This window comes from Aspergillus japonicus (assembly GCF_003184785.1).
Source record: "Aspergillus japonicus CBS 114.51 unplaced genomic scaffold BO86scaffold_7, whole genome shotgun sequence".
Lineage (NCBI taxonomy): Eukaryota > Fungi > Ascomycota > Eurotiomycetes > Eurotiales > Aspergillaceae > Aspergillus > Aspergillus japonicus.
Window position 1 is genome coordinate 663224 of NW_020291644.1, and position 23279 is coordinate 686502.

The 23279-nt window shown below is 58.1% G+C and overlaps 9 protein-coding genes across 9 annotated transcripts; 3 read left to right on the forward strand and 6 right to left on the reverse strand.

Annotated features, from left to right (window-relative positions):
* Window positions 1-251: 251 nt before the first annotated feature.
* On the forward strand, window positions 252-3821 carry BO86DRAFT_212553 (putative plasma membrane H(+)ATPase). The gene is made up of 4 exons (XM_025666855.1): window positions 252-974; window positions 1027-1250; window positions 1303-1998; window positions 2066-3821. Exons 1-4 carry the CDS (start codon window positions 509-511, stop codon window positions 3770-3772), a joined length of 3093 nt encoding a protein of 1030 aa, XP_025530969.1. The 5' UTR covers window positions 252-508; the 3' UTR covers window positions 3773-3821.
* A 418-nt stretch (window positions 3822-4239) lies between these two features.
* BO86DRAFT_407465 (glycoside hydrolase family 18 protein) lies at window positions 4240-6930 on the reverse strand (the record flags this gene model as incomplete). The annotated part of the gene is made up of 6 exons (XM_025674269.1): window positions 6700-6930; window positions 6584-6646; window positions 6378-6519; window positions 5560-6319; window positions 4346-4693; window positions 4240-4296 (listed from the first exon to the last, which is right to left on the reverse strand). Exons 1-6 carry the CDS (start codon window positions 6803-6805, stop codon window positions 4240-4242), a joined length of 1476 nt encoding a protein of 491 aa, XP_025530970.1. The 5' UTR covers window positions 6806-6930.
* A 2013-nt stretch (window positions 6931-8943) lies between these two features.
* Window positions 8944-10486, reverse strand: BO86DRAFT_386608 (uncharacterized protein). The gene is made up of 3 exons (XM_025671380.1): window positions 10287-10486; window positions 9787-10126; window positions 8944-9672 (listed from the first exon to the last, which is right to left on the reverse strand). Exons 1-3 carry the CDS (start codon window positions 10327-10329, stop codon window positions 9069-9071), a joined length of 987 nt encoding a protein of 328 aa, XP_025530971.1. The 5' UTR covers window positions 10330-10486; the 3' UTR covers window positions 8944-9068.
* A 35-nt stretch (window positions 10487-10521) lies between these two features.
* On the reverse strand, window positions 10522-11888 carry BO86DRAFT_332467 (PQ-loop repeat-containing protein). The gene is made up of 4 exons (XM_025668782.1): window positions 11575-11888; window positions 11397-11516; window positions 11128-11343; window positions 10522-11065 (listed from the first exon to the last, which is right to left on the reverse strand). Exons 1-4 carry the CDS (start codon window positions 11616-11618, stop codon window positions 10642-10644), a joined length of 804 nt encoding a protein of 267 aa, XP_025530972.1. The 5' UTR covers window positions 11619-11888; the 3' UTR covers window positions 10522-10641.
* A 146-nt stretch (window positions 11889-12034) lies between these two features.
* Window positions 12035-15385, reverse strand: BO86DRAFT_386610 (glucan 1,3-alpha-glucosidase ROT2). The gene is made up of 3 exons (XM_025671381.1): window positions 15015-15385; window positions 14217-14958; window positions 12035-14168 (listed from the first exon to the last, which is right to left on the reverse strand). Exons 1-3 carry the CDS (start codon window positions 15097-15099, stop codon window positions 12104-12106), a joined length of 2892 nt encoding a protein of 963 aa, XP_025530973.1. The 5' UTR covers window positions 15100-15385; the 3' UTR covers window positions 12035-12103.
* Window positions 15386-15599: 214 nt separating this feature from the next.
* On the forward strand, window positions 15600-16565 carry BO86DRAFT_446072 (nucleoside-diphosphate kinase; the record flags this gene model as incomplete). The annotated part of the gene is made up of 6 exons (XM_025676491.1): window positions 15600-15616; window positions 15762-15836; window positions 15894-15997; window positions 16051-16116; window positions 16173-16237; window positions 16290-16565. 6 exons carry the CDS (start codon window positions 15600-15602, stop codon window positions 16422-16424), a joined length of 462 nt encoding a protein of 153 aa, XP_025530974.1. The 3' UTR covers window positions 16425-16565.
* On the reverse strand, window positions 16433-17532 carry BO86DRAFT_386612 (uncharacterized protein). The gene has a single exon (XM_025671382.1). It carries the CDS (start codon window positions 17314-17316, stop codon window positions 16639-16641), a length of 678 nt encoding a protein of 225 aa, XP_025530975.1. The 5' UTR covers window positions 17317-17532; the 3' UTR covers window positions 16433-16638.
* Window positions 17533-17909: 377 nt separating this feature from the next.
* BO86DRAFT_355912 (methylenetetrahydrofolate reductase (NAD(P)H) MET12) lies at window positions 17910-20646 on the forward strand. Its single transcript, XM_025669645.1, has 2 exons — window positions 17910-18311; window positions 18399-20646. Exons 1-2 carry the CDS (start codon window positions 18225-18227, stop codon window positions 20379-20381), a joined length of 2070 nt encoding a protein of 689 aa, XP_025530976.1. The 5' UTR covers window positions 17910-18224; the 3' UTR covers window positions 20382-20646.
* Window positions 20647-20867: 221 nt separating this feature from the next.
* On the reverse strand, window positions 20868-23203 carry BO86DRAFT_355916 (glutamate--tRNA ligase GUS1). Its single transcript, XM_025669646.1, has 2 exons — window positions 22891-23203; window positions 20868-22826 (listed from the first exon to the last, which is right to left on the reverse strand). The coding sequence occupies exons 1-2, from the start codon at window positions 23146-23148 to the stop codon at window positions 20949-20951; spliced, it is 2136 nt and encodes a 711-aa protein (XP_025530977.1). The 5' UTR covers window positions 23149-23203; the 3' UTR covers window positions 20868-20948.
* Window positions 23204-23279: the final 76 nt, after the last annotated feature.

Below are 23279 nucleotides of genomic sequence, written 5' to 3' on the forward strand. Positions count from 1 at the left end.
ACGTCAAGACCTCTCCGAGTGGTCGAATCAACGAGTCATACCCCTAGCACCAGCCAAGTCATTCGCCGGGAGCATGGCGGTCGGTCAAACCACTGTTACACCCACACACCCCGGGGGCATGGGTTTACAGGTACCAGACAGACGTCTTACACAGAACTCTCTCTCCGCAGCAACCCGGGAGCTTTTGTAGACCCAAAAAATCTACTACGTCAGCATGATTGTCTGCACACAAGGGGTGATTCTCCGCTGCTCCCTGCACTTCCGCCGCTCACTGCTGGTCAAGCCTTTTCCCTCTTGCAATCTTCTAACGGAGAAAAAGAAACGGTCTATGGTGGAATTGAATCCTCCAGCCTATCGTTTGCTTTTTCGCTCCTCATTCTTTTCTCTTTCTAGCTCTCTCGCTTTCGCTGTCTTTCCCTCCTAGCCCGTAAAACAGCGGAGAAGCGGAAGCAGGGAGAGACAGAGTGAACCCCCTGCTGCATAAGGCAAAGTGATTCAGACAGACGAAATGGCTGAGCAAGGCGCGACAACCACCACGGGCACCACGGGCAACACGCTCGACGTCGAACGCGGCGGCGCACAACCGCAGCCCTCGAGCTCGGAGCAGCGCCGTGACTCGCGGCGGGTGTCCCGCGTCTCCTACAAGGAGGACTACGCCAACCTCGACGAGTACGGCAAGCTGGTCAAGTATGCCTCGACCTACCGCGAGGGTGGCCGAGGCGACGAAGGGCAGGGCGAGGAGGAGATGAAGCGCGTGTGGTACGCCCCCTGGAAGAAGCGCAAGGTCTTCGTCAAGCACGTCGACCAGCAGCAGGGCTACCCGGAGGAATGGCTCCTCACCGACATCCGTCAGGGCCTGTCCAGCAGCGAGGTGCCGGACCGCCGGCGCCGCTCGGGCTGGAACGAATTGACCTCCGAGAAGGAGAACCCCATCGCCAAGATCCTGTCCTACTTTCGAGGTCCCATTCTTTATGGTATGTTGCTGTGCTACGTTCTCCAAGAAACCGAGCTGACCTGGTGATGTAGTCATGGAACTGGCCGTGCTTCTGGCCGCGGGTCTGGATGACTGGATCGACTTTGGTGTCATCATCGGTATCCTCTGCTTGAACGCGGCGGTGGGTTGGTACCAGGAAAAGCAAGCCGCGGACGTGGTCGCCAGTTTGAAGGGCGATATCGCCATGAGAGCCACGGTCATTCGTGATGGCCAGCAGCAGGAGATTCTCGCTCGGGAGCTTGTCCCGGGTGACGTGGTAGGTTCTCTGGCCCCTCAGCAACGCAGTCCAACACTAACCCGCGGTGGAGATTATCGTTTCCGAGGGCCATGTCATCCCTGGCGACGCCAAGGTGATTTGCGACTACAACGACCCCGATGGATTCGAGGAGTACAAGAGGATGCTGGAGCAAGGCGATCTCAGCAGCACCTCCGAGTCCGATCACGAGGACAACGAGCCCGAGAAGCCGGGCAAGCAAGCCGAGGGCGGCGGCGGGGAGGACCCCGAGAAGGACCAGCCGCCGTCCAAGCCCAAGCGCGGGTACCCCATCCTGGCGTGTGATCACTCGGCGATCACGGGCGAGTCCCTGGCCGTGGACCGCTACATGGGCGGGATGATCTACTATACGACTGGCTGTAAGCGTGGTAAGGCCTACGCCGTGGTGCAGACCGGGGCGAGGAACTCGTTTGTCGGTAAGACGGCCAGCATGGTGCTGTCCGCCAAGGGGGCGGGCCACTTCGAAATCGTCATGGACAACATCGGCACCTCGCTGTTGATCCTGGTGATGGCGTGGATCCTGGCGGCGTGGATCGGTGGCTTCTTCCGCCACATTCCCATCGCCTCGCCGGGCCAGCAGACGCTGCTGCACTACACCCTGGCTCTGCTGATCATCGGTGTCCCCGTCGGTCTGCCGGTGGTCACGACGACGACTATGGCCGTGGGGGCGGCGTACCTGGCGAAGAAGAAGGCCATCGTGCAGAAACTGACAGCCATCGAATCCCTGGCAGTACGTTACCCCCGTCTCCCCCAAGACAACACCGACAAAACATGGAGCGACGACTAACAAAACCCAGGGCGTTGATATCCTCTGTTCGGATAAAACCGGCACCCTGACAGCCAACAAGCTCAGCATCCGCGAGCCGTACGTGGCGGAAGGCGTGGACGTGGACTGGATGTTCGCGGTGGCGGTGCTGGCCTCGTCGCACAACATCGAATCGCTGGACCCGATCGACAAGGTGACCATCCTCACACTCCGTCAATACCCGAAGGCGCGCGAGATTCTGCGCCGCGGCTGGCAGACGGAGAAGTTCACGCCGTTCGACCCGGTGTCGAAGCGCATCGTGACGGTCGCCAGCTGCGACGGCACGCGGTACACGTGCACCAAGGGGGCGCCGAAGGCGGTGCTGCAGCTGACCAACTGCTCCAAGGAGACGGCAGACCACTACAAGACCAAGGCGCAGGAGTTCGCGCACCGCGGGTTCCGCTCGCTGGGCGTGGCCGTGCAGAAGGAGGGCGAGGACTGGACGCTTTTGGGGATGCTGCCGATGTTCGACCCGCCGCGCGAGGACACGGCGCAGACGATCACGGAAGCGCAGAACCTGGGCATCAGCGTCAAGATGCTGACGGGCGACGCGATCGCGATCGCCAAGGAGACGTGCAAGATGCTCGCCCTCGGCACCAAGGTGTACAACTCGGACAAGCTGATCCACGGCGGGCTGAGCGGGGCGATGGCGGGCGACCTGGTCGAGAAAGCCGACGGCTTCGCGGAGGTCTTCCCCGAGCACAAATACCAAGTCGTGCAGATGCTGCAGGACCGGGGCCACCTGACCGCGATGACCGGCGACGGGGTCAACGACGCGCCCTCCCTCAAGAAAGCGGACTGCGGCATCGCGGTCGAAGGCGCGTCCGAGGCGGCGCAATCCGCCTCGGACATCGTCTTCCTCGAGCCCGGCCTCTCCACCATCATCGACTCCATCAAAGTCGCGCGCCAGATCTTCCACCGCATGAAGGCCTACATCCAGTACCGCATCGCGCTCTGCCTGCACCTGGAGATCTACCTCGTCACCAGCATGATCATCCTCAACGAGAGCATCCGCGTGGAACTGATCGTCTTCCTGGCCCTCTTCGCCGACCTCGCCACAGTCGCCGTAGCCTACGACAACGCCTCCTTCGACCTGCGACCAGTGGAATGGCAACTCCCGAAAATCTGGTTCATCTCCGTCCTCCTCGGCCTGCTCCTCGCCCTCGGCACATGGGTCGTGCGCGGCACGATGTTTTTGCCTTCTGGCGGCATCATCCAGAACTGGGGCTCCATCCAAGAAGTTTTGTTCCTGGAAGTCGCCCTCACCGAAAACTGGCTCATCTTCGTGACCCGCGGCATGGACACCTGGCCGTCCATCCACCTAGTGACCGCGATTCTCGGGGTCGACGTCCTGGCCACAATCTTCTGCTTGTTCGGCTGGTTCAGCAACGAGGACATGCCCACCATCCCCGCCGACCAGTTCGTGGAAACCACCAACGGCTGGACGGATATCGTCACCGTCGTGCGGGTGTGGGGCTACTCGCTGGGCGTCGAGATCGTCATCGCGTTGGTGTATGTCATGCTGAACAAGTTCAAGTGGCTCGATAATCTGGGCCGCGCCAAGCGCGACAAGGGCGACCTCAAGATCGAGAATCTGCTGGGCCATTTGGCCCGCTTGACCGTGGAGTATGAGGAGCCGGGGAAGCCGAAGGGCCGCTTCTCGTTGGCGGCCTCCAAGGAGGAGGAGGAGTTGGAGTGATTCTCGGTCTACTCGGTATGTGGTCGAGCGGGAGGGGGTGGTTTCGGTGGGGTGGAAGGGGGTTGTTGGTGGATTGTTCCGAAGAGAGGTCGATGGGGGAAGTAGGGGTGGTTTGGGTTAGGGTTAGGATGAGGATATAAGATACGGTTACGGTTACGCGAGATTTCTTTGCTGCTGCTACTGCTGCTGCTGCTGCTGCTGGTGGTAATTGTTTACTTAATTAATATAGGGCTGCCCGACCGGTCAGTCATTGGGAATTGATTTGAGTTTATTCTGGTCGATGAGCAGTCGAGTCAGAGCTGGAATACGCACTGACTTGCCAGGGTTAAGGACTGCAAGCCCAGCAGGACATGATACAGTACATCCCACCAAGTAGGTATAGCTTTCTGGAACCGGGACAGACTGTGACTTCCTTCTACGAGGCGTCCTCCCTCGACCCCAGCACCCGCTCCCACAGCCGCTCCATCTCATCGCCGACCCTCCGCGACGTCCCACGCGGCGAGCTGCGCGCGCCAGTCCGGGTACTTGGCGGCCAGGGCGGCGGTGCCGTTGACGTTGACGAGCACGACCAACCTCCGTGGTGAGCGTGTGCGTCTCCAGCACGGCACGCTGCCCCACCACGTCCGGTCCGGCCGCGGCCCCAGGATCCCCAGCGCTTAAGGTCGGTCGCACCACGGGCACCAGTGCACCCCCTGGCCCCAGGCTTCCTGCAGCCCCGGGCACGGACGGCAGCCCGTGCCCAACACGACTTTTGCGGGCCGTGTACGCGGTGCCGTCCACGTCTTGCGCCCGGAAGTAGCTTGTGTTGGTGGGCTGGGTCGCTCGCCGGCGTGACGGTTGTGATGGTCGGGTCCAGTCCACGATCGTTGCCGTGTCGTACTTCATCGCGCACGAGACTCCGAAATTCGGACGGGGGTGTGCCTTTTGGGGATGGTCAGTGATGGGCCCTGGCTGCTGCTGCTGCTGCTGCTACTGCTTCGATGGGATGGGGATGGAAAGAGGAAAGGTACCGTCGTTGCCGATCACATCGTGCAGCTGAGCTCGAATGCAAACTGCAGCTGCAGCCAAGACCCATGAACACGCTCGCGCCATGAACGGGATGTACAGTAGGTTGCTCCCGTGAGGTCGGGGGAGTGGATTTGCCGGGGGCAAGGCAGGACGTGCCAATGGTCTAGTCATTGTCACCTGAGTCAGTGGTAGACTGGTAGTCAGGGTCCAGGGGTTTGGGAGGGCGAACAGGGAAGAAGTGAGGTCGATCGGGCAGGGCTGAGCGGATTATGGAAATAGTTCATGCACCGCGCTGATCAATGATCTCACCAGTGTGGCCATCGTGCAGGGTTGTCCGTGGGTGAAACAGGGAATCGGGTACGGAGACGGAGTGGTGGACGCAGTCGAAGCAAGATTCCGTGCCGGCGTCAGACAGACGTGAGGAGGGGAGAAAGAGAAAGAGAGATGGTGAAGAAGGGATTGCGGCAGGGAAGAAGAAGAAGTGGTAGAAGTGCCGAGGCGGTCGACCTCAACTACAATACACAATCCAATCTGTAGTAGACAGACCCAACACCTCCCCAACCCAACACGGGATATTGCCTCGCAAATGCCAAAATATAAAGTATATATTCGTATCAATATCAACGCCAAGCTAACTATCCATCAGGTACTGCGGACATATATACAGCCCTCACGAGGATGTACATGAACTGTATATAAACAAGAACTCTCCATCACTCACGGGGAAACCATCACCACCACCATCACCACCACCAGTGGCATCCCTACAACCCACTCACCGGAAACCGAAACTTATGATAAATTCGCGACGTACTCTGCGTCAACGCGGAGCGGATCCCACTCAAGTACCCGGGATTGCCATACGCCTGGGTGACATCCCACAGCATGACGCCGCCAAACGACTTGAAGGTCCTGGCGTACTGGATGACCTGCTGCAGCTGCGAGATGGAGACATACCCGGACCCCGCAGCCCCGGTGTTGGCGGGCGCGCCGACGAGGACCTTGACGTTCTTGTTCTGCGAGACGGTCTTGGCCCAGGTGTCCCACTGGGCGAAGTTGAACGAGGGCTGGGTGGTCTGGCCTGGCTGGAACGAGGTCAGGCCGCAGGGGTTGTTGTAGAACTGCACCCAGACGGCATCGATGGAGACGGGGCCGTTGAGGATCTCCTGGTCGGCGAGGTCGGGGTAGGGGCACTGCGGGGCCGCGGTCAGGAAGTACTGTTTGCTGGGGTCGGTGTTGGCGAGGGCGCGCAGGCGGTTGGCGAAGGGGGCCATCTTGTTGACGGTGGCTTCGAAGTCGAAGTCGAAGCCGTCGACGGAGGCGTTGCCGAAGGGACGAAGAGGAGGTTTGGTTGTGGTTGAGGAGGAGGAGGAGGAGGAGGAGGAGGAGTTGACAGGCGGCGGACCGAAGGTCTGCCAGACCAGGTCGGCGCCCGCCTGCGCCGCCGCGTCCGATGCGAAGCCGCCTTCGCTGTACGTCGCCCCGCCGATGGACAGAATCACCGTCTTGCCTTTCTTCTGGCACGTGGTGATGTCGTTGCTGTCCCAGTGTTAGTGAGGGTCAACTTCATCTATCGGACGGACGGGACGGCACATACCCGATCTGCGGACAATTGGGCAAATTGGTCCCATTGAACAAGGGGCAAGCCTTGCTGGTATCGGCGAAGTCGTATTCGGGCACGCCGCCGGCCCCGTTCACCCGCATCACAAACGCAAGGATCAGGACATCGATGTTGGGATCTAGCCTCCAATCAGCCCCTTCATCTCATCCACAGCGCCACATGGCAAGCCGTGGACAACATACCGTCGCAGTAATAGGACAGATTCTGCTGCGCCAAGTTCCCCGACCCCCGATACGAATTCTGGCCTAGCCCTAAGTCAGTCCGGACATCCATCTTCACAGGATCAAGTCCAACCCACCCCAGTATACCGCCACATTGTTCGGGGACGAAAGATCGAGTTTCGCGTACGCTCCGCCCAGCGACGCCAACGCCGCCGTCCAGGCGAGGAGGGACTGGAAGAGCATTGTGCTGTGTGGTGTGGTGTTGCTTTCGATAGACAACCGCACGAGTGGAAGGAGGTGTGCTGGAGGTATACAACACCGGGAAAAGAATGAATATAAATGTCTGAGCACAGCAACGAAGAACAGAGAGGGTATAGATGATGCTTCTCCAGGTAGTGCTTGGTGGTAGCGGTAGTGGTGACAATGGTTCCCCTCAGCCAGTACGTCTGTATCGACAGTCGAATCTCGTTCCGAATACCCTCACCTTCCATCCAGCCCTCGAGAAAACCCTCGACTTTATATCCCTATATCTCCATGACCCCCATATTCCCTCTAAACGGCCAACCTTAAAGACGTAAACGTAAACGTCAACAACCCTAAACCGGTCACCCATCTGATATCAGTCGAACTCTCCCTGACTGTCATAGTCATGCGTTCGGATCGCATGGCACAGCCCTGATCGAGAATATGGTTCTTTCCGGGATCGTCAGGGCCCGGACCATCCACACATTCCTGACACTTCCAGACACACGCGCAGCCGGACAGAAGAGGAGCCAGGAGGACGGGGCGAGGGGCGAGCATCCCCCGCTGACGGCCGGAACTGTCATCGATACGTAGCCGTGCCTGTGATTGGGATAGTGGTGGGCGTGTAGGCGGAGAGAGAGAGGGGTGACTGGTTTGGGAGTCGGGGTAGGGCAGGGCAGGACAGGGCCGAGTTCGCATTCCTTATCCTTATCCCTGGGCAACTGGCCTCGAGGAAGAATGTCGAGTTTGGTAGGACCCAACTCATGTCTGGGGATATGGTCACAGATATGAGAGAGAGGAAAGCCCTGGTGGAAGTAGTAGATATTGTAGCGTGTAGCTTGTAGTAGAACTAGGAGGGAACTAACCCAACCGCATTAGCCCTAATGCTTCAGCCATGATAACCACCACCATCACCACCTCACAAACAAACCAGTACAGTCCATCTCAACCAACCCACCGCACCCACCGTCTTCAGCCCACAACCCCCACCCCCACCCGCCTCAAATCCAGAACCAAACCAAATTCCCCCTTCCCGGCGAAACCCCCAGACTTCCAGAACTCTGGACCTTCAATCGCCATGCCCCAAACCCCCCACCATCCCCAACGAGTGACGCAAAGGTGACCCCGATCCACTTCACCTTCAACTTCCACTTCCTGTTCCTGTATCGTTCTCCCTCTCCCGACATCTGCAGAAGCCACGCGCCCCTCATGCAAGGGACAAGAGAAATCCCCGATCAATTGACCGGGGTAAGTAAGAGGGAAGGGGGGGGGGGGGGGGAAACCGCTTCCATCCCGCGTCGGGTCCAGGCTCTGAAGCGGTGGTCAAATCACGCACTCATGGCTTCCGAGTCCTATCATACCCTCACTGTCACTGTCACTGTCACTGTTACTTGAGGTCAGTATCATCAGTAGGTGCGTGCGGGGCGTGTGATCCGCGCACTCGACCACGACCATCCCCGATGCTGAATGATATGGTAGGATGATCGATCGCATTAGACTTTCTGCTCTCCGGACAGTGTATACAACCACCACCACCAACAAGAACCAACCAATCTGGAAAGGCAAGTAAACATCGAGTAGTACAGCACCACAAACACAAACACAAACTCCCGCAACAGAACAAGAACAAGAACAAGAACAAGCACAGGGATGGAACTGGAACGTGCAAACGGCAAACGGCAAACGGCAAACGGGCAACCGGCTCTCGGCCCTGTCTATCTGTCCACGGGGACGGGCGAATCCTGCGCACGGACAAGACAGACCAGACCCAGATCCTGTGCGTGTGTACCTGCGTACCTGCGAATGACGGCAGTGCTAGAGGGTTGTTTCACAACAACCTCAATTCTATTTGCGGTGACGGTTGCGGATAGGATCCATAAACTGATGGCGGGTAGGAATGCGGGGACGGGGACGGTGTTGGCCTGGGGATATATGGTATGCTGGATCCCTGGGGCTAAGGTCGATGCGGAGCAGGGCTCTGTCTCTTTGGGGTTGAGACTGGATGTATGGGGGGGTCCGGGTTGAGGGAGACTGTAGGCTGCAGGCTGCAGGCTGCAGCGACCGCTACAGCGACAGGATAGTGAGGTCATTGGGGCCACCTGTGCTACCCACAGATCCTTCTGCCTTATGATGAGGGTCGAAAAACAGCAGGACATCTTTGTGGAACCACACCCGACGCGAATAGCATTGACCCTCGTCGCACGAGATATGGAAATCATGCGCCGAGATACTAACCTATACTGTGTACAAACTGCCCGTGGAGCTACTGCGCAATCCCCACCAGCCGCTCAAAAGCCGCCTCATTCTCCAACCCCCCATCAATAACCCCCGCAACCTTCAACACATCCACCACCCCATCCACCACCGCCCGCTGGACCCCGCGCGTCCCCTTCGTAAAGCGCACATCCTTCATCCACTCGCGCGCATCCTCCTCGCCATACGTGCACCCGAGCTCCCCGGTCCCCAGCAGCGTGACCACCCGCTCGCGATCCGCCTCAAACTCCGCGATCCCCTGGTCCAACACCTCAAACAGCCGCGCCAGTCGCGCATCGCTCCCCAAATCGCCCGCGAACGTCGCCGTCGACGCCACGATCATCCACGACGGCCAGGGCGTATAGATCTCGCCGATCTTCTTCAGCGGCGGGTGGGGGTGGTCGGCGGTGGGCCGGAAGTACGGCTTCGTCGTGAATTCCTCCCACATGAAGAAGTCCGCGGTCGGGGCGGTGGTCGCCGACGACGATGCAGGGTCGGAGCCGGTGACCCCGTCGCGCAGGGACCCGAACGGCCCCAGGATGGTCGGGGTGAGGGTGTCCGTCTCGGACCAGTGGTGGGTCTGCGAGAGGACGAAGGACATGATGTGCGAGCCGCTTCACCACCAGACATCAAGCACCAAGCAGTGTCAGTCGTGGCATCCTCGGTAGGTTTGTCATAGGACAATAGCACTGCAGCAGGAGGAGGAGGAGGAGGAGGGGGAAACTCACCTTCCCAACCGACTAACACCGACCCTCCCGCCCTTCAGATCCTCTACACCGTGAATCTCCGCCCGCTCGCGCCCGGTGACGATCGCCCACCGCAGCGGCGTGTCCACCCAGTGGCCCACGATCTTGTAGCCGTCCGTCGCTGAGTCCTTGGGCGCCTGCTGCTTGCCCACCAGCCCGGCCACCCACCCTTCCGTCAGGCCGATGGCGAGGTCGATCTCCTTGTCGCGGAGCGAGGTGATCATGTGGCCCGTGCCGGAGGGGAAGGGGACCAGGCGGACTTCGAACGGGAGGTGGGCGGCGGAGGAGCGGAGGGCCAGGTGCAGGGGGCCGAGGTAGTGCTCTATTTCTTGTGAGTGTTCTGCATCCTTGGAGAAAGTCTGGGAGATATGGGCGGTGGAGGGGTTGGTGGGAGGGTTTGATTGCTCTCGCGGGAGGATGGCTTGGATGTATGAGAGGTGCTGATGGTGGTCTCGCTGGAATACTAAGAAGGGAAGACGTACCTGGCACATAGCCAATTCGGATTGTTTCTGTGCTTGAGGCCATGATTGAGAGCTTGTGATGCTTTGGGGTACTGCACCAAGAAACAGGCAATTGTAGACCGAAAGATTGGGTGGGATGGATGGTGGGGGAATGGATGACCCCGCGGACAGAGCGGCATGTCATCTGCCGCCCGCCGGGCGATCGATCGGACGGAGAGGGGGTCCCGTTTCCACTCGTTTCGTTAATGCTCACTGCAAGTACAATAGCAATTAAAGATATCTAAAACTCTATAGACAGATCTGTGTAGTCTGAGATCCAATTGCAGAATCTAGCCCTACAGCAAACTGCCATATCTATCTACACATCACGGAGCCATCAGGTCATCCGAATATCCTTCTCCTCAACCTCCCATCCCTCACTCGCCCCCCGCGAAGGACTGCCCGCAGCCCCAAACGAGGGTCCACTATACATCCAAAACTGCAGTCCCAGATACAAATCGCAGATGCACTGGAACATCGCGCACAGCCGGAACGACCAGGGAATCACCTCCGCGCTGCAGAAGAAGTAGCTCAGCTTCGTGATATCACCCAGAATCCACGCCGCAACCACCGACAGCCGGAACCCCACGCACGACCGCGATTGATGGTTCTTGATCACCTGCGGCAGCGGCAGCGTCGCCTCCACCGCGAGGCCGACGTATCCCAGCAGGCCGATGTAGGACTGCGAGTAGGCGAGCGGCGGAAGGAAGACTTGAACGACGGCGAGGGCGACGGTGAAGTACGCGAGGAACATCCAGTAACTGCGCATTCGTCGGGTCAGCAGTCAGATCGCGTGGTTTTGAGAGAAAACAAGGAAACATACGGCTTCGCGCTCCGCCACTGCCAAAAGTCATACGGTCTCGTGAACCCTGGCCCGCTGTCCACGCTGCTGAAGGGGACGTGCTCCACTCCATTCTTCAATCCAGGGGCCGGCCGGTTGTCGAGTGCTACCTTCAACAGGATGATCTGCACTCCGATCGTGAGGACGGCCTGGATGAGGAGCGAAAGAGAGTACTTGGCGCCGAACCAGTAGAAGACCCTAAGTATTAGGTGTCAGTCCCCGTCGCTTCCCTGCCCCAAGACACGTCTTACTTCAGAATCGACGCAATAAGCATAATCAACGGTATGTCCATGGAGAAGCCAGCCGAGCTTCTGCTGCGGTGGATGCTGAGGATTTGGTCCGCATATGAGGTGACCGGCGAGGTCATGATACTGTTTGAGATGATTGATCAGTGGTCTGTTCACGCCAACAGCAGAAATCGAAGCGTACAATAGAGGAGCTCCATATTCAAGGGCTTGCGATAAGAGGTTCATGGTGCGTTCAATAGCCCGTCGAAGCGTATGAGGACAAGGTGTTTTGTCACAGCCAAATCCAGGTGTTGAGAGCGGAGATTGCGGTGGACCGGAGACGATCTAGAACTGTCGGCCAAAAGAGGAGTCGCGCGCAAAACACACCGATATCCTAAGCCACGCTGGAAGAAACGAAGAGAATGAAACGATTGCTTGCAACGGCCGTGTCAGATCTCCAACCCCTCGAGAGTTGAGCCACCACCGGATGCGTCTTTCCTCCCTTTTACTTTTCCCCCTGGCGCCCGCTGACTCAGCCCCACTGATCGGCGCCAAAAATCGAGTCTCGTCCCTATCGGGTCACAATACGGTGCTTATTCACCACTTCACCACTTGGCTCGACATTACGAGGTACCACTATCCTACTCGAGCTTGTTGACACTGTAGCCTTGGCCAGAATGGGCCTGGAGTTTGATATACTATCGGAATCCACTCGTCTATCGCTCCCAAAATCAAAACTCAATCCGCCACGAGTTGCCAATGGCCACGTTCGGGTTTTTGACCACCGCATACGAAGCCTTACCGTCCTGCTGGCTGTGATATTCAATCGAGGCGGTGGTGGCAGCTTTGGCGTTCTCCTCAATCACCGTCACGCTGGCCTTGTCCTGCCAGTCCTTGGGTGGGTCGACAACAATGACCCGCTCCACGCGAACCCCAGCCATTTTCTTCACATATTCGTTCGTCTTGGGACCCTTCACACCCAGATCTTCGGACGACAGAGCAGAATCACGGAAGGCGAATCGGCGGTGGATGTAAGCGCCACGCTCGTAGTCAAACGTCTCGCCATCATCAACGTAGAGGGTACCGTCAGCGTGGCCGTTCTTGTCCAAAGCGATAACAAGAGTGTAGGGATCCCATCTCATCAGTCCGCTGCTGCGGCGTGGGCGATCCTTACGAGGGATGACATGGCCGCCCTGCATCAGCAAAGGTATCTTCTCCATAGGAGCGGGCACAGTATGCCGCTTGCCTGCTCCTTGGTAGACGGTATAGTCGAAGTAATCATAGTACTTCTCGTCGTCAGCAAGGTAGATGTCAACACTGGTAGCATCCTCTGCCACCACCGGCTTGGCAAGAAGACCCGTGTTGCCGAGATAGAGCTGATCGTCAATAGCAAAGCCTGCCTCGTCGGTAGGATGAACATAGTATTGGGGCCGCACAATCGGCATCCCGTTCACCGAAGCTTCGTGGAAGGCGGTATACCAGGCAGGCAAGAGCTGGTATCTCAGGCGGATGGCCTGCGCAATGATGGATCGGAAAGGCTCAGCAACTAAGTACGGCTCGCGTCTGCGGGTGTCAATGTGAGCGTGGGCGCGGAAGAACGGATACCAGATACCGGTCTGGTACCACCTGGTCAAGAGTTCCTTGCTCGGGTTCTGGAAGAAGCCACCGACATCAGCACCGGCAAACGGGAAACCCGCGATACCATTGTTCAACACCATTGGCAGCGAGGCAGCCAAGTGATCCCAGGTCGCCTGGTTGTCACCCGTCCACATGGCTGACATCCGTTGAGCACCGGCATAGTAAGAGCGGGTCAAAATGAAGGGTCGGCGGACTTCGCCCTTCTTGCGCTCCAACAATGCATTGTAGGTAGCATTGACCAAAGTGACACCATGCACATTGTGAATATCGCGATGCTCCCAGTTCTCATGGTGCAGGTTGTCCTTGGGCATAGTGGTTTCGGGGCCGTTGAAAACGGATGGCTCGTTCATGTCATTCCAGATGAAGACATTTGACAGGGTGCCCTTGAACTTATCATATTTGAACAAGCCCATCCACCACTTGATGGCTGCCGGGTTGAAAGTATCAATCCAGTTCGACGAGCCAGGCCAACACCAGCCATCATAGATCTCGCCATCCTTGTTCCTAGTGGCCAAGTTCTTGCTCTTCAGTTCTTCCGAGATAGTGTACCCATCCTTGTTCTTGATATGAGGATCGATCAAAACCACGAGCTTACGCTCAGACTCATCGAGCTGCTTCTCCATGCTGATAGGATCAGGGAAGGTAAGCGGATCCCAGGTGAAGTACTTCCTGTCATCAGTGTACTCGAGGTCCAGCCAGATGATGTCGTAGGGGATCTGGTACTTGTCAAAGTTGCGATCGACCTCCTTGACATCCTCATCGGTGATGTAATTCCAGCGACACTGGTGGTACGCGATAGCAAAATGTTGAGGCAACTGAGTGAACCCGGTGAGTTCACCATATGACTTGCTGATGTCTTGCGGTGTCGGGCCCAGGAAAACGAAAACATCGATCTGGCCAGACTCAGAGAACCAGTGACTCTGGGTGTCTGTCTTGGCGCCCACACCAAGGGAAAGAGGGTTGGGAGACGAGGTGGCCTTGACAATGTCTACCCAGGTCTCTGCGGCGTTCAGCCAGAAGACGCCGACGGTAGAGTCCTTACGGTGAGCCTGCATGAATGGAATGGAGCCATAGAGGGTCATCGGGCTGTTGAGCTCATACTCAAACACATCCGAGTTGTACATGCGGTAAGGTTCATTGTGGTTGCCATCACCACCGCTGAGATTCGGTCAGCGCCTTCATGATATAGATAGCGGGTCCGCTTACCGAGTCTGCTTCAAAGACATGGAGTCGGCGTGCTCGGGAATACCGAAAACATGGCTGTAGCCAGGGAAGGTAATGTCCAATCCGACACTCTCGGGGCCCTTGGGCTTCGAGTCCGTGTTACCTCCGAAGCTCTCTTCCCACCAGGTGCTCTCGTCTTCCGAAGGCTCTTGATCGCTGCCCTCCGGAGCCTCGACCTTAGGCCGCCAATGCTCCATGTTCAAGTATCCCTGATGGTTCAATTGGACGTGGGTTTGTCCATCCCGCTTGAATTCCGCCTTGAAGGGGTTGTGGTGAATGATTGCTTCGAACTTGTTGTCTGGACCGTACAAGACCCGGGTAACTCCAGCTTCGGTTTCTGGCTCCAAGGCCGCGGTCTTGCTCAAGTCCAAGCCACCAACCAAAGCCCATTTCTCGACCTCATTGTATCGTTCCTTGCGTGCCGGGCTGTTGTGTCGAAGCTCGATTTCGCCCTTCAAGCGCTTCTCCTCATCGACGGTGACCCGTGCAACGCCTGACTCCAGGAAAGAGATCACGAGGGGCAACCGGACCTTTTCGTCCGCGGATAGAGATTTGAGAACGGTTCCGTGGAGCTGTCCATCCTTGAATTGGATGGAGGAGGATTCGAGCTCGTAAGGGGAGGACCAAGTTGCGCCCTTCGCGGTGACATCGTCGGCGAACGCTCGGTTCCGCTTACAGAACCCCGACTGTGAGCATGTCTTGAAACTCTCGTGTTTCACGGAGACTATACGTTGCGGTCAGGTCTATGCACAGGAGCAAAGGCTCTTGAGGGGAACTTACATCCTGGGATGACGAGACATCCAAGGACAATCACCAACGACAATAAGAGGGTCCAACGGGGGGACGATGGCCGGGAGCCGGCCATGTTGCGAGCTTAATAGATAGGATGCAATCAGAGACACTCAATCTCTGAAAACAATAACTTTCACCAGTCACCAGGGGTGAGGACCTGCATCTACCAGAGGTGACGGTCAAATGAAGAAGCGGCAGACTCTGGGACGTTTGAATAAGAGTGCAGTGACATGTGAATAGTTCCAGCCTGGCCAGATTGGCGATGACCGTGACGGAAGCTCCCTGGATTGGGTTTAGTGTGGCTCTAGACTGGATCGGGAGGTTGGGGTTTCGACACCTGAGGCGGTGAGGCGGCCAGGCCATCAGGCCATCAGGCCATTCAGCTGGCAGCTCCAGGCCACAAGGCCCTCACTTTCCACTGCCCCTCCTTTTGCGTCCCTTTCCGTCGAGCCCCACACAGCGTTTGCGGTCCCTCCTTATATTTTTCGCCCAACTCACGCCGGCTCTGCTTCCTTTCCCTTTTCCTCCTCTCATTCGAATCTCCGTGAATCGTTATCATCCACATCCTTCAAAATGTCCAACGAGCAGACGTAAGTTGATGCTCCTCATCCCTCTTTCTCATGCGTTTGACTGGTCTCCTCTTCTCTGTACTATGTCTCGACTACCGACCTACATTGACAGCACTTGACCTCAACGCTCATCTGCATTGACCTCGAAGCTAACCACCGGACACAGCTTCATTGCCATCAAGCCCGATGGTGTCCAGCGCGGACTCATTGGCCCCATCCTCTCTCGCTTCGAGAACCGTGGGTAGGTGTCCCTCAATGCTGATTGTTGTCATCCCCAGCCATGCTAATTGTCCTGCAGCTTCAAGCTCGTTGCCATGAAGCTGTGCTCTCCTTCCCAGCAGCACCTCGAGCAGCACTACGCTGACCTCAGCGACAAGCCCTTCTTCAAGGGACTCGTCTCCTGTGAGTAGCTCGAATAGCTGATACAACAAACACATGCTAATCTTCTGAAACAGACATGCTGAGCGGCCCCATCTGCGCCATGGTCTGGGAGGGCCGTGATGCCGTCAAGACCGGCCGCAGTAAGACTTCTCTCCCCGGATCATGCTACTACAGCGATACTAACAATGTCGATCAGCCATCCTCGGTGCCACCAACCCCCTTGCCTCCGCCCCCGGCACCATCCGTGGTGACTACGCCATCGTAAGAGCCTTTCTATCCATGGAGACCAAGGACACCACTGACAATTGCCCAGGATGTCGGCCGCAACGTCTGCCACGGTTCCGACTCCGTCGAGAACGCCAAGAAGGAGATTGCCCTCTGGTTCAAGCCCGAGGAGCTCCAGAGCTGGAAGCAGAGCCAGTTCGACTGGATCTACGAGAAGGCTTAAATGTCTCATCTCCGCTTTAGCATTTCGGAGCCTACCGACCCTCCAGTTTCAGGGATGTAGCGCTACTTAGATGCAATTGTCCATAAACAATAAAAGCCCCCATGAGAAATACAAGTCATTTCCCGATCTAACTCTATTTATTTTTACCTCCATCCGTACTATACAATCTTCCCGCCCGGTAGAGCACGGCGCTCAGCATCATAGCACCCGCAATCTACTTCCTCCCCCAAAGACCCCTAACCCCCTTCCCCAGGGGCCCAAGCACCACCCTCGCAAACCACGGCGTCGCCCAGACACTCGCCACAATCCGCACCGGCAGGAGAAACTTGGTCACCGTGTACGCCGTCGCAAACTCCAGCACGAGACGCACCCCTTCCGTTTGGGGTTTGCTGCTGCTGCTACTCTCCCCGGCCACGCGTTCCGAAAGAGTCAGCCTCGCCCCCAGGTCTCCACCGCCCTCGAGAGCGGCCAGATCCACCCGCGTATCCGCATCCACCCAGCCGTTCTTGCGCAGCCACCGCTGGAACCGCTGCGTGCCCTGCTGGAAGGACTCGCTGGCGGTCAGGTCGGGCAACCAGTGGCCGTAGTGGAAGGCGCCCGCCAGCCCGAATAAGGGGACAATGGCGGTGAGCTCGTGGAGGATGAGGAACGAGGTGACGTGCGTTGCGGGCGCGCCGAGGAGCGGGGTGGTGTAGGTGCGTAGGAACCGGGGAAGGCGGTCGTTGAATCGCTGCAGGCGCGCGCGGAGGTCTTTCGGGGCGGCGGGTGGAGATGGGGAGGTCGAGATGTACCGTCGGGATGGGGGCTTGAGGTGGGAGGTGAAGGAGGTGAAGGGGGTGAAGGAGAAGGAGAATTGGGTGAGACGGGAGATTGAGCGTTGAGAGGAGGCCATTTTCTTGTTCTCGGGGTTATGGCGTTGTCATTCCCGTCGGCGGCCGGTTGGGTGAGGAGACACCGGAAGGTGGGATTCAAGGTTTCGTCTAGGGAATCCTGATCGGTTGGCTGGAAGTTGAAATTGGATCAGGGGTGGTACATTGACAGGTTGACAGCTTGACCGACTGCAGGAAGGGAGTATGTATGTATGTATGTCTGAGTTGGACTGCATTTGTCTTGACTCTTGAGTAACTTATCATCCACTCGTTGTGGTGGTGGTGGTGGTGGTGGATGTTTGCCCTGTTTGCATAAGTGATGGTCGATTAATTGATTTAATCTCTATAGTTGGATTCTATTCTCCTGAACAGAACAATGAACACTGTTCAATATCCTATACATTGTCGTCATTAATCCAATTGTCCGCCTTCTCATGCTTTTACCCCTTTTGCAACCAGAATTCCATGGTTCACAAATTTCTCACACGCCCAATTGTCTCGTGGAGCATCCAGCAGCCAAGCCCAGAGTCAGTCAGTCAATGCATAACCTTATGCAGGCAGTCGGTCAAGACAAAAAAAGCATGCATCGACGAATATGTCACACCAAACCGTCAGGATGAGTGATTGCATGTACGCATGTACAAATAGTGAAATATACTACACTTAGTCACATCACCAAGTACAGTGACCGGGTAGAGGATGAAGATGGGGTCGCCAAACCAGATCGGCAGTTCGTCATTTTGCCTCTTCCGGAGGGCCCCTCAGAGTCCCACGCCAGAAGCAGATCTTCTTCTTCCCCACCACCACCACCACCACCACCACCACCGCCGCCGCCCTTCTTCTCTTGCGCCTCCTTCTCCTCGGTCACTTCTCCCTCTTTCTCTCGCCCATCGTCTCCTACTAGCTACCCGCAGACGAGCCTGGCTTCACCATGGAGAAGATTACCGATAAGATTGCGGCTTTGCCGCCCGATGCGAATTACTTCTCGCTGGAGTTTTTCCCTCCCAAGACCAAGATGGTGGGGCATTCATTTCCCTCTCCCCGCACCGCAGAATGACTCCAACCCAAAGCCACATATACTGATTGATCATGGTTTCGCCATTAGGGTTTCGCCAACCTTCAAGCCCGTCTGGAGCGTATGGCCCAGGCCCTTCGTCCCTTGTTCGTCACCGTCACCTGGGGTGCTGGAGGAAGTACCGCGCAACGGTCCCTGGAACTGGCTGAGATCTGTCAGCGCCAACTGCAGTTGACCACATGTTTACACTTGACGTGCACGAACATGAGCCGCGCCCTGGTGGACCAGGCGCTGGAGGAAGCCAAGGTTCTGGGCATTAGAAACATCCTCGCCCTCCGTGGTGACCCGCCCCGCAGCGAGGAATACAACATGCACGGCGAGGACGACAGCAACAAGGACTTTACCTTTGCGGTGGACTTGGTGCGCTACATCCGCAAGCACCACGGCGACTACTTCTGTATCGGTGTGGCTGCCTACCCCGAGGGGCACCCAGCAGACAACTTCCAGGACGGCCAGGACCCGGCCAGGGACGTGCCATACCTGGTCGAGAAGACCCAGGCGGGCGCCGACTTCATCATGACTCAGCTGACCTACGACATTGACGCCTACACCAAGTTCGAGAACATGCTCCGAAACCACGAATCCGGCGCCTTCAAGACCATCCCCATCATCCCCGGCTTGATGCCCCTTCACAGCTACAAGATCCTGACGCGCGTGACGAAGCTGAGCCATGTCAAAATTCCCCCGCACATTCTGTCCAAGTTGGAAGAGATCAAGCACGACGACGACGCCGTCAAGCGCGCCGGTGTCGACATCGTCTGCGATCTGGTAGACGGCATCCGCAGCATCCCCACCCCCGGCCTGCGTGGTTTCCACTTCTACACGCTCAACCTCGAGAAGACAGTGTCGTTCCTGCTCGAGCGCTGCGACCTCATCGGTCCGTACACGGAATATGACGAACCCATCGAAGACTCCGCAGCATACTCGGCCGCCCGCCTCGAGACCCCCGCGCTCGCGCTCGCCAGCCGCCGCTCCTCGGTCAGCTCCATGCCCCACAACCGCGTCATTGTCGACAAGTTACAGCCGTCGGACGTATCCTCGCGAGAATCCGTCAGCCACGAAGCCACCGCGCTCAGCGCCGGTCTGCCCGCCATGCCCCCGGACCGCAGCACGACGTTGCAGATCTCGGAGGGTCTCGGCGCCCTCGGACGAGAAGCGACCTGGGACGACTTCCCCAACGGACGATGGGGTGATGCGCGCTCGCCCGCCTTCGGCGAGATCGACGGCTACGGGCCCTCCCTCCACATCCTGCCGGCCGTGGCCCACAAAGTCTGGGGCTACCCGGTGACCCGCGACGACATCAGCGCGCTCTTCCGGCGCCACGTGTCCGGCGAGCTGTACATCGTACCGTGGAGCGAAGGCGGCGCCGAGGAGGGCTCCGGGACGCTCAACGCTGAGACGGAGATCATCCGGCCCGAACTCCTGCGGCTCATCGACCAGCGCGGCTGGTGGACCCTGGCCTCGCAGCCGGCCATCAACGGCGTGCGCAGCGACGACCCGATCTTCGGCTGGGGCCCGCCCGGGGAAGGGTTCGTGTTCCAAAAACCGTTCGTCGAGTTCTTCTGCCCCAGCGCGGACTACCAGACGGTCCTCAAGCCGCTTTTCGAGCGCCACGGCCACGAGAGGCTGGCCTGGTTCGCCACCAACGCCCGCGGCGACTTCGAGTCCTCCTTGCCCGGCTCCAACGCCGAGGACCCCGACCCCATCGACATCAACCCCGCCAACGTCAACGCCGTCACCTGGGGCGTGTTCCGGGGCAAGGAGATCGTCACGCCCACCATCATCGAGGAGGTCAGCTTCCGCGCCTGGGGCGACGAGGCCTACCGCATCTGGGACGAGTGGCGCCGCATCTACCCCAAGAACTCGGCCACCGAGCGCTTCCTCGACGCCACCAAGAACGACGTCTGGTTGGTCTGCGTCGTGGGGCAAGAGTTCGGCGCCGGCACCGAGGTCGGCTCCAAGGAGGAGGAGGCGGAGACCAAGTGGATGTGGAGGGAGCTGGCGGGCTGCTAGTTTGAAGCTGTCGGCCGTCGGCTGTTGGCTGCTTCCGTCGTCGTGACCTTCCTAGGGAGGTCCGGATGGGGAGAGGGTGGGGGGCTATCTTGCTGGAACACTGGACATAGGGGTTCTTCTCTCCCCTTCCTTTCGGAGTCATGTATTGAGACCATGTCATATGTGTGTGAGTTATAAAGAAAAGAGGTCGTGTTCTATTAGCCTTTCTATTCAATCTGGCTCTCTCTCACAATCTCTTCCTTCCTTTTCCCCCTTCTTGCCCTTCAATGGCAGTCTAATAAGCTGGTTTCATGACAACGCTGCGTCTAGCTTCCAGTGGCTCTTATTCGTAATACATACCAATCTAGCTTGTCTTTACATGACCATTTAGCAGGTAGCCAGTAGATAGCCAGCAGCTCGACGGATTCAGAGGTACCTGGGTCAAAGTCTTATCTATAAGGTGGTCCCGAGCCGAGCCGGGCTGGGCAGGGCTCTCCAGAACACGGTAGCTGCGCAGCATAAATTCAGGAACTATATTCTTCATATCTTCATAGTCTGTCTACACGTCTTTTAAAAAGCGGAAGCGATCTATTTACCAGCCTTGCCGGTGGGGATGTTGAACAGCACGGCGGGCTGGCCGGGGGCGTAGGGGCGGTCGAGGCGGTAGTAGCCCTTGCGCTCGAACTGGATGATGTCGCCCTCCTTGAGGTCGGCGACGTTGGCGTCGGCGAGGGCCTCGTCGCGGAACTCGGTGTGGGGGTTGAGGACGGCCTCGAGGGTGTCCTCCTCGGTCATGGTGTCCTTGTTGAGCAGGAAGTCGAAGTCGACCAGCTCGACGGGGACGAGCTGCTGGTCGGCCGAGAGCCAGGTGACCTTCTTCTCGGTCTTCTTGAAGTCGCCGGCGAGGTGGAGGTCGAGCTCCAGCGCGGTGACGGCGCCGGTGGCGGCGTCGGTCTCGATCTTGCGCACGATGGCGTTGCCCCACGCCATCAGCGTGATCTCCTCGTCCTGCTTGAAGGTCTTGGCGTCCTCCTGGTCGAACAGGACCGAGTCGCTGAAGGTCACCTTCTTGGTGCCGATGGCCGGGTTCTTCGCGTGCTTGGGCTTGTCCTCGGTGTACGCGGCGGGCGCGCCGTTCAGCTTGGCCTTGACCAGCTGCTTCTTGAACAGGGCGGTGTGGCGCGGGGCAACGGGGTCGATGTACTTCTTGTTGGTGGCCCAGAAGAGGGTCCAGTCGAGGTTCACGATGTTCTTGCTAGGGCCCTGCTTCAGGATGAACTCGCGCAGAGCCGGGATCGTCATGCCGCGACGGCGGATACCCCGGATGGTGGGGAAGCGCGGGTCGTCCCAGCCCCAGACGGCGCCGGACTCGACCAGCTTGGTGAGCTTTCTCTTGGACAGAAGGGTCCGCACGAAGTTCATGCGGGCAAAGTCCCAGATCTGCACATGGCGGAGCTTGAGGGTGTCCAGGAACCACTGGTACTGAGCATTGCGGTCACGGTACTCGATGGTTCTCAGAGCGTGGGTGACACCCTCCTTGGCGTCAACAATCGGGCATGCGAAGTCGTACGTGGGGTAGATCTTCCACTTGGTGCCAGTGCGGTGGTGCTCCGCGACGTTGCATCGGTAGATGACGGGGTCACGAAGCGTCTTGTTGGGGGCGTCGTAGGAGATCTTGGCCCGAATGCACCACCGCAGTCCCTCGGGAGTTCCCTGCTTCATCTCCTCGAAGCGAGCAAGACTCTCTTCGACCGATGCGTCACGGCGCTTGCTGGGCTCGCCGACCATTCTTTGTTCGGCCATGGTCTCCTTGTCGGTATCATCGGCATAGGCATGTCCCTCCTTGATGATGCGGATAGCATACTCGTAGAGCTCGTCGAAGTAGTCACTGGTGTAGCTCAACCGGTCCGGCTTGATTCCCATAAGGGCCAGATCCTCGATGATGGCGTCCTGGAATTCCAGCTTCTCGTTCGACGGGTTGGTGTCATCGAAACGGACCAGCAGGGTTCCAGCATACTTCTCGTGGGCGAAGTAGTCGTTCAGGAGAGCCGCCTTGGCGTGTCCAATGTGGAGGTATCCAGAGGGCTCGGGGGGGAAGCGAGTCACCACACCCTTATCAGTGTTGAGGAGGTTGATGTCGTAACTGGCTCCCTCCTTGGCCTTGGCGGTCTTCTTCTCCTTGGCGACGGCGTTCATGGACTCGAGGGCAGTGGCGGCCCAGGGGCAGAGCTCATCAATGAAGTTGAACCACCGGGTCAGGCTGATCAGAGCACCCTTGCGCACAGGGGAGATGGCAACCTTGTTGGCCCGGAGAGCACCCCAGATGGCGAGGTCGGCAGTCGAGAGCGAGTAACCAGCGACGAAAGAGCGCAGGAGGAGGTGGGTGTTCAGACGCTGGAGCTGAGGTTCGAGGGTCTTGAAGTCGAGAGTGGTGAAAGTCTCGAGCTGAGAGAGCCATTCGGTCTCCTATAATGCAGTGGTTAGTAGACGTCGAACCACGTGCGATTGGACGGTCTTCATGCCCACGTACCAGCTTCTCATCCTTGGCGTTCAGGAAAGGAAAAGCAGCACGCAGTTCCTTGATCGCATTGTCGGAGCCATAGACAGGCGAGCCGTTGGCACCGGTGAGTTCGACCGTGGCCTTGTCCCCAGTGCTCAAGACAGCGCTATCTTCGTAGTTGATAGCAACCACCTCCTGCTCCTGGTTGAGGGAAGTGGCAACCAGAAGGACAGGCAGCAAAGCGGCCGGGTTGGCGCGAGTGGCCAAGGTCAACTGAAACTGCGACATCTCTCTTCACTTCTTCGTAAGAATTGAATTGGATGATGATGGGAAGAAGGGAAGAAACAAAAGGCGGGCGGGGAAGAGACGGAGGAGGGGCAACTTTTTGGGACTCAATCGGGATTCCGCCGGCGGTATTG

Coding starts and splice junctions, on each gene's coding strand:
- BO86DRAFT_355912 (XM_025669645.1), top strand. CDS start 18,225: ATGGAGAAGATTACCGATAAGATTGCGGCTTTGCCGCCCGATGCGAAT. Junction 18,312..18,398: donor TCCCTCCCAAGACCAAGATG/GTGGGGCATTCA, acceptor TTTCGCCATTAG/GGTTTCGCCAACCTTCAAGC.
- BO86DRAFT_355916 (XM_025669646.1), bottom strand. CDS start 23,148: ATGTCGCAGTTTCAGTTGACCTTGGCCACTCGCGCCAACCCGGCCGCT. Junction 22,827..22,890: donor ACGCCAAGGATGAGAAGCTG/GTACGTGGGCAT, acceptor ACTGCATTATAG/GAGACCGAATGGCTCTCTCA.
- BO86DRAFT_386608 (XM_025671380.1), bottom strand. CDS start 10,329: ATGGCCTCAAGCACAGAAACAATCCGAATTGGCTATGTGCCAG. Junction 10,127..10,286: donor CCGAATTGGCTATGTGCCAG/GTACGTCTTCCC, acceptor CACAAGAAATAG/AGCACTACCTCGGCCCCCTG. Junction 9,673..9,786: donor GGTGTTAGTCGGTTGGGAAG/GTGAGTTTCCCC, acceptor CTGGTGGTGAAG/CGGCTCGCACATCATGTCCT.
- BO86DRAFT_332467 (XM_025668782.1), bottom strand. CDS start 11,618: ATGAACCTCTTATCGCAAGCCCTTGAATATGGAGCTCCTCTATT. Junction 11,517..11,574: donor GAATATGGAGCTCCTCTATT/GTACGCTTCGAT, acceptor CATCTCAAACAG/TATCATGACCTCGCCGGTCA. Junction 11,066..11,127: donor CAGTGGCGGAGCGCGAAGCC/GTATGTTTCCTT, acceptor ACGAATGCGCAG/TTACTGGATGTTCCTCGCGT.
- BO86DRAFT_212553 (XM_025666855.1), top strand. CDS start 509: ATGGCTGAGCAAGGCGCGACAACCACCACGGGCACCACGGGCAACACG. Junction 975..1,026: donor TCGAGGTCCCATTCTTTATG/GTATGTTGCTGT, acceptor CTGGTGATGTAG/TCATGGAACTGGCCGTGCTT. Junction 1,999..2,065: donor CAGCCATCGAATCCCTGGCA/GTACGTTACCCC, acceptor AACAAAACCCAG/GGCGTTGATATCCTCTGTTC.
- BO86DRAFT_386612 (XM_025671382.1), bottom strand. CDS start 17,316: ATGGCCTCCTCTCAACGCTCAATCTCCCGTCTCACCCAATTCTCCTTC.
- BO86DRAFT_386610 (XM_025671381.1), bottom strand. CDS start 15,099: ATGGCCGGCTCCCGGCCATCGTCCCCCCGTTGGACCCTCTTATTGTCG. Junction 14,959..15,014: donor ATGTCTCGTCATCCCAGGAT/GTAAGTTCCCCT, acceptor CGCAACGTATAG/TCTCCGTGAAACACGAGAGT. Junction 14,169..14,216: donor ATGTCTTTGAAGCAGACTCG/GTAAGCGGACCC, acceptor ACCGAATCTCAG/CGGTGGTGATGGCAACCACA.